Source organism: Hipposideros armiger, unplaced genomic scaffold, assembly GCF_001890085.2.
Source record: "Hipposideros armiger isolate ML-2016 unplaced genomic scaffold, ASM189008v1 scaffold_93, whole genome shotgun sequence".
NCBI classification, from domain to species: domain Eukaryota; kingdom Metazoa; phylum Chordata; class Mammalia; order Chiroptera; family Hipposideridae; genus Hipposideros; species Hipposideros armiger.
Window position 1 is genome coordinate 3621776 of NW_017731443.1, and position 8317 is coordinate 3630092.

The following is an 8317-nucleotide window of genomic DNA, read 5'->3' on the forward strand; positions in this document are numbered from 1 at the left end:
TTCAGTTATTGTATTCTTTAGTTCTAACTGGTTGTTTTTTATGATTTCTGTATCCTTCTTTATGTCCTCCCTAAGTTCCTTAAACATTCTTATCATCAGTGTTCTAAACTCTGTCTCTGAAAGGTTGGATACCTCTGTTTCATTTAGTTCCATTTCTTGAGGTTTCTTCTGATCTTTTACTTGGGACATGTTTCTTTGTTTCTTCATTCTGGCTGTTGCTCTGTGATTGCTTCAATGTATTAGCTAGATCACCTAGAAAGAAAAGAAAAAAAAAGAAAGAAAGAGAAAAAGAGGGAAAAAAAGCAAAAAGAGAAAAAAAAGGGAGGGGCTCTCTGCCTGCTTTAATCTGCAGACCACTTGCTCAGCAATAGAGAGACTCTGGGCAACACAGCACCAGCTGTTGGGGGAAAGGGCTCAGATCGTCACATGCCGACCTCCCTCTAGACTTGATGTGAGCTTCCCACAATTAGTTACTGTGTGCTCTGGAACCGTGCTCACCACCAAAAATCCTCACAGGTTGTTGCGGGCTGTCTGCTGCTGCAAAAAACCCTCTGTGGCCTGCTGAGGTAGGGGCCAGGCACCAGGGGCTAAGGGTGCCCCTGGCAACACAACTTTAGGTGGGTGGGGCAGTCCCCCAAGGCACCACAGGATGTGGTCAGTGGCCCTCACCAAGTCAGAGCAGCATGCACTCCTGCATTGGCAGCCAGCCCACACAAACTTGCCAGGAAAGCCCTGGCCGAATCATGCAGGTGCACAGCTCATGGCCCTACACTCCCAGGAAAACTTTCAGTCTCAGCCTGTCCCAATCAGCCGCTTGCAGATCAGGCCGAAGCAGCCCGACAGCCAATCACTACCCAGGCAACTCTGCATGTGCAGTGCAGAAATTGGGGACCTAAGGCGAGTCGCGCACTCCCGGGTCTCAATAAGCAATCTGTTGGAGTCGATGTGCTCCTGCCAGGCGTTTCCTTGGCTACGCAGCACAAGCAGTGCAGAGGGTGGGGATCCAAGGCCGCATGCGCACACACACACACGCGCGCGCGCACACACACACATACACACACACACACACACACACACACACACGCGCGCGCACACACACACACTCCTATGCCAATTCCAGCAGACCAATGCGGTCCCAGACCTGAGCTTCTGTGGGAGGGCCCAGCCCTGAAAAATGGAGCCCTCCTGTGCACTACTCGTGTGCACGCTCCACACCAAGGGAACAATGGTCCCAAAACCTCCAGTTCCTGTGTCAACGGCACTCAGTTCAGTCCTTCCTGCAGGTTCCTGGGCCCCGCTCACACAGCTACTCCTTCCACCAGGAACTGGGTGAGTGCTCACCAGCGAGCGAGTCGGTTTGCTGGCTCTACTGGTTCTCCAGCTGTCCTCAGCCTCACCTAGTTGAGTAAAGAGAGTCCTCACTATTTTCTACTTCCAGCTATCGTAGAGCTCCTCTTCCCGGCAAAGTAACTCTGGGCTGGTGAGCATGGTGTGGGGCCAGAGGGTCTCTCCCCCAACCGGAGAAGCCTCTCCACTGCTGAGGTGTCCCTCACGGGGTTTGCCCTCGCTCATCTCTGCCCCTCCTACCAGACTCGACGTGGCCTCCTCTTTAAGTCCTTCATTTAGAAGTTCTCTTCATCTAGTGTTCAGAGAACTTCCGAGGTTGAATATCTTATAAATTATTTGTAATTTTGATGTGATCCTTGGAGGCAGTCGGCACAGCATGTCTATTCTGCCATCTTACCAGAAGTTCCAGGGGTGTTGTTCTTGAGGATGCATAATGGGGCCCTTCTAGGGTTTTAGAGGGTTTTTTTTTCCTTCTGTATCCCGATCTGGGAGATGGTTCATATTTACATGTGTAAATATTTATAAAGCTATATGTACCTTACTGTTTATAATTTTACCTCAATTAAAATGGAAACAAACAGAAATACAAATCAAAACCACATGAGATATCACCTCACACCAGTCAGGATGGCTATCATCAATAAATCAACAAGCAACAAGTGTTGGCGAGGTTGTGGAGAGAAGGGAACCTTCGTGCACTGCGGGGGGATGGTAAATTGGCGCAGCCACTATGGAAAAAAGTATGGAGGTTTCCCAAAAAAATAAAAATAGAACTACCTTATGGCTCAGCAATTTCATTCCTGGGTATTTATCCAAAGAAATCCAAAGCACTAATTAAAAAAGATATATGTGTACCTATGTTCATTGCAGCGTTATTTACAATAGCCAAGATATGAAAACAACTGAAATGCCCATCGATAGATGATTGGATAAAGAAGATGTGGTACATATATTCAATGGACTATTACTCTGTCATAAAAAGGATGCATTCTTACCATTTGCGACAACATGGATGGACCTAGAGGGTACTATACTAAGTGAGATAAGTCAGATACAGAAATACAAATTACATATGATCTCACTTGTATGTGGAATCTAAAGAACAAAATAAATGAACAAACAAAACAGACTCATAGATACACAGAACAAACTGATTATTACTAGATGATAATTACTAGATGATAATTACTAGGGGAGTTAGGAGTCTGAGTGAAAAAGGTGAAGGAATTAGGAAGTACAAACTGGTAGTTACAAAATACTCACAGGAATGTAAAGTGCAGTATTGTGAATATAGTCATTAATATTATAAAAACTATGCACAATGTCAGATGGGTACTAGACTTATTAAGGTTATCACTTTGTGAGGTATATAAATATATAAATGTCTAATCATTATGTTGTTTACTACACCTGAAACTATAAAAAATAAAAATTTTAAAATAAGGAAACAAGTGAAGAAACTTAAAACCAAAATCTGTACAATGATTGAAGTTCTCAGCCTCAGTTTTCAGTGCTGAGCCCGGTAGGGTGATGTGATACACAACACTCCTCACTGTACAGTGAGTTCTGTGTCAGTCTTTTCATAACCCTTAGACAATCTCTAAACACAGCAATTATCTTTATGGCTTTCTCATGTTCTATCTCTAAACCTGTCCCCACACATGTTATATCCTTTGATAAGAAATAGATTCATGTTTCCACTATTTTAACATCCCTCATGCATGGTATGAAACCTACCTCACAAGGGACAGGAGACAGATCATTTTACGCATGTTGGGGGTACGGAACAAGTCACACACAGGAGGTTTGATCTTTGCTGCCTCCAGCTCCTCCTGCATGGTGGACCTCAAAACCTTCAACAACAACAAAAATAACAAACTCTTGAGCTATCACAAAATAGTAGGTATTGTGAGCTCCCCCACCCCTAACAGAGGTCAAGGTAGACCACTTGCTGTTACAGTTAGTGGAAAATATAGACATTAAAGATGCATTGACAGGTGTAAAAGGGTGTGAAAGGTGAATGAGGGAGTTAAAGAAGACTCAGGAAAATTATGTAGTAACACAGATATATATATAATTTTTTTGTAGGCAAATAAAGGCTATTTTATTGAATGATCACTCTGTGTACTGAAGAATGGCTAGAAGGGCCGGCCGAGTGTCGCGATGGTTAAGAACTGGCTTGGGATGCCAGAGGGACCCGGTTCAGATCCCACATATGAGGGTCAGTGACACTGCCCTCTACAGCTAAGATGCTGAACAACAGCTCAACCTGGAACTGAGCTTCCATGAGTCGCCGGCGACGGCATGGGCTGCAGCCCCTGTGGCAGTGGGTTGTCATGGACTACCGTGTGTAGCCAGCAGCCAGCATGAGTGGCCAGCAGCCGCCGTGAGCGGCCATCCAGAAGCCGGCGACTGATCTGCCTCACCCTGGAAGAGCCCAATGATGGTGCCAACTTGGGCCAGTGAAGCAACATCCTCCACAACTAGACTGAAAAACAAAAGGACAGCAACTTGTCTGTTCCCCTTCCCCCAATTCCCCAGCGCTGTTCCCATCCCCCCAATTCCCCAATTAAAAACAAAAAAAGAATGGCTAGAAGAGCTGAGTTTCAGTTCAGGCCACGATGTACAGATAAGAGAGGTTCCTCAAAAAATTAAGAAGTATTATATGACCCAGCAATCCCTTTCCTGGGAATCTATCTGGAAAATTTGAAAACATTTATCCATAAGGATATATGTATCCCTCTGTTCATTGCAGCTTTATTCATGGTGGCCAAGACATAGAAGCAACTGAAGCATCCTTCAATGGGTGATTGGATAAAGATGTGGTACATATATACAAAGCAATACTACTCAGCCATAAGAAAAGGTGAAATACTGCCTTTTGCCACAACATAGATGAATCTTGAGAATAACCTCCTAAGTGAAATAAGTCAGGTGGAAAAAGTCAAGAACCATATGATTTCACTCACGTGGGATATAAAACAAAAAGCAGCAAATGAACAAACAAACAAAAACTCATAGACACAGACAACAGTATCGTGGTTACCAGAAGGAAAGGTGGGTGGGAGGAGATAAAAGAGGCTAAACGGCGTCTAATATATGGTGACAGGAGACTTGACTTTGGGTGGTGAACACACAATGCAATATACAGATGATATATTATGGAATTTTACACTTGAAACTTATATAATCTTATTAACCAATGTCACCCCAATAAATTTAATAAAATTTTTTTAAAAAAAGAATGTCCTTTCAGCTGCAGAACCACCCTGAGTAGCGAAATATTGGACTCGTGCTTTTGGAAGAGCAGAGTCATGATGGCATCCCCTTCCTGCATCTAACACCAGAAACCTATGACCACAGGCCATTGTCATGGGTGGTGTAAGAATGGGCTCCAAGAATATCTTCAATTTGGGCCAGAAGAGGGCTGCAATGCCTGCGAGACTGAATTTAAATTACTTGTGATATGAGAGTAAAAGTTCAGGATGTGCTGAGGTTATTTTATACTGGCCATTCATTTTTGGTGAGCAAGCAGAGATGTGAGTAGTGTGTCTAGAAGTATTTAGGGAGTCAATGCCCAATCACTCAAGGAGTTCCTCCTTCCTGGTAAAATCTTTATTCAAGGACAAAGAGGTCCATATTCAATTGGGAGCCTGCTGAATCTTCACTTTTTTAAATACATTTTTCTCTCTGATTTTCACTTCCCTTGTTAGTAAAAACAAACAAACAAACAAAAAACTATTTGTGCCAATCATAACACTATGAAGGGGTGAAAAGCATGACACAGGATCCTGTCTGTAGCCTTGCCCAGTGGTGACCTGGAATCAGTGCACACAAATTCACAAAAACCCTTTGTTAAATTTTTAGATAGTTTGTGAAGCAATTGCTGTCATCTTGTTAGCTTGAAACCGACTATGGTGATAGTACTCACTACAAAAATTCACAGTCACCACAAATCTGAAATGCATGGCTTTTTTTTTTCTCTTGTAATGTTAGGTGTTAAACATTTAATAGCACACCACTGGCTTGGCCCCTCTGCACTCATTCGGACTGCTCTCAACTGCAAATTTAATAATATTCTTGCTTGATTTAAACCTGGTTATTCTACCTTAACCTGTAAACCCATTTCAGATATAACTACCCATAAGGTGCATTCAATGCCTGAGTCCATGTTATGTATCCCTCCGTGGTATTCACATTCCCACTCTTGATTTACTTCAGAGAATTTCTCAAGTCCATTTACTTGATGAGTGTGATCTTTCTGAAGATAGAAGCTGCAGACCTTCTTTGCCCTGTCACAGGATCTGTCACTAAGTAGTCATAAAATGTATTTGGAAGGAAGAGAGGAAAACAAGTAAAGAGGAAAGGGTGAAAGGAGTTGACTAAGGATGATATGCATGTAAAAACTGAAAGATCTGAAATTCAAGAACCAATATAAGTATAAAACATCAATCTGAAGAGCTTTGGAAAGATGCTTGTGAATGAAATCAGACATAGAGGGGCTGACATATATTTCTTCAAAATTACAATTTATGGTGTACAGATAGAAAAATTTCTTAACGTAGTATAGTTGGGACAACTCTGGAGTTTTGTGGATGTAACAGAAACCTGCAGAGCAGTCAGTAGAGAAATTTCCATCAGTTGCTCATAGATACCATGTCCCTCACAATCACATAAGTGTGCCATCATTGACTTTATGAGGAACAAGTTTCAATTGAATACTTTTCTTTTGGTTTAACTGGGGAATATACTGTGGGATCCTTTAAGGTGTGTGGAGACTGTAATTCAGACTGGCCAGTATGGAGCATGAATTCTCGGGTTTCTACTGGGCCTGAAACACTTAGAACAATAGAAATGAAGATTGAAAAAGACTGGACAAGTCACACTGGAATGGGAGAAGGGAAATGAGAAAAGCAGACCAAGAAGAGAGTATCCAAGTTTGGAATGTACAGAGTTTAGAGCAGAGAGGAATGTAGATAAGACCATAATTGCGTAAAAAAGTCCAGAACCAATAAAATGTAATGAGCAGGAAAGGAGGAAAGTTTATTAGAAGATGAAAAGGGCACTGTTCTAAGGATGGAAGAAATGGACCTGACAAGGGCTGACTGGAACAACTTTGACCTAGAAAGTGCACCAAAATGAAGTTTCATGAGAAACACTGGTGGTTTGGGGTAGGGACACTTTTTTAATAATCTTCATGATTCCAAGAGGAAAGACTTCAAAAGATTAACACTCTAACCCCCTTTCTATACCCTCAGCTGCACATGGAAGACTGAGGTCTTTGACTGGTAAATGTGGGAGAATGCAATGGCCATGCTCCAGTGACTCAGAGTGTCTTTACAAAGATATTTCATTCAGATCTGCTGTCTGGGCCACACTATAAGCTCTGCACCTGTAGGAAAGCATGTCACTGGTGAGTAAGTTCAATTGCAAGTTGAAATGTTAGCAAATCCATTGTTGCTAGAGATTCATTCACTTCCTCTATTCTAGTTTTCACAGTAGTAAAAAATACAAAATTTTAAATCTCCATCTTTCTATGCATATTAACCATCCCTCAGTTGGGTGTGATTTAAGCAGAGGAGATGTTTATTATATACTGGACTCCCAGACACCCAAACCTGGAGTAATCAATGAATTGATATTAATATAAAGTAGAGCAGCTTTCAGCTAGGATTGTCTGGAGCAGGTGTATTTGGTAATCCATTAGATGGAGGTTAGAGATGACTGAGATCCTAAATTTCTGAATAATCTTTACAAAATTTAAAAAAAATGTAAATAAGGCAATATTGGGTATACATTCATGCATAGAACCCTATTCCTAAACCTAGTTTCACCTGCTCCTCTTATACAATGTTTCCTTTCTTCCTCCTGGCACTGAGGTGATTGCCAGTTGCCATTTACCTTGATAATACATTGTTCTTTTCTTGCTTCTAGCTTGCAACACTTAATTTTGTTATTTGGCTGGCCCCTGTAAGATTTAGGTTTTAATTTTTTGGATTGTGCCAACCTTGTCAATAAAGTGCTGGGCATGGGCTTGGAAATATAGTTCCAAGATATTAGTTGGCCCAAAATAACTTCCTATAAATCAGGTATATATTAACACAGTCTAGAAGTGCCATAAAGCTCCACTTAAATTTCAAAGTTTCTTTAAAAAAAAAAAAAAGCCTATGTCAATGATTCTTCTTCACATGAGGGCCTCTTGGTGCCATTATTTCTGTGTAATGACTTCTTTTCTGGAAAAACCTTTATTTCTTCTAGCAACCTTTAATGAATTCTAAACACCCAGGAGTATTTTCTTTTTTCTTATTTGAAATATTCTTCCAAAGAGGCTCCACTTTCTTCTGGGGCTATAAGAACTCCCATAACTAAGCTCACCGTGGCTCCCAGCAACAGGCTACCTGGCTCAGGACCCCAGAAACATGCTTGCCAGTGGACTCCATCACCAGCCCTACCCACAGCCCATGAACTCTGACAAAAGACACCCCCACCTCAGGGACCCTGGAATGAGGTCTACCTCCCAACATTAGCACCAGACCTGATGGTGGACCCTGTCATCTGGCCTGTTCACAGACAATGGCATCAGTCCTGCCTCTCTGTGGACCTTGACAGTAGACCTTCTCACCTGCAGTCCCTGGCAGAAGGTTCCCATCCATGGACCCAGGAAGCAAACCCACTGCTGAACCCCACTAACTGACCTACCTATAGTCCCTGCTAACTGGCCTTCCCAGAATCTACAGCCATGGTGACTGGCAAAGGGGTTTCCCACCAAAGCCAGACTGTAAAGACTGGAATAGGTGGCTGCTTCTTCAAATACACAAACACCAATACAATGCTATAAGGATCACAAAGAATCAAGGAAACATGGCACCACCATAAGAACAAAATAAGGCACTAGTAATCAGTTCTGAAAAATAAACACTGCCCACAAATATCCAAAATAATCTTTAAAAAGCTCAGTGAGGGGCCGGCC

The 8317-nt window shown here is 42.2% G+C and overlaps 1 protein-coding gene across 1 annotated transcript in view; it reads right to left on the reverse strand.

Moving 5' to 3' along the window:
* Window positions 1–8317, reverse strand: part of LOC109384156 (solute carrier family 22 member 9-like) — a 34824-nt gene that overhangs the window by 10784 nt on the left and 15723 nt on the right. The window contains exon 6 of the mRNA XM_019645194.1: window positions 3085–3200. Within this exon, the coding sequence (XP_019500739.1) occupies window positions 3085–3200 (116 nt within the window). The remainder of the gene's footprint in view (window positions 1–3084; window positions 3201–8317) is intronic.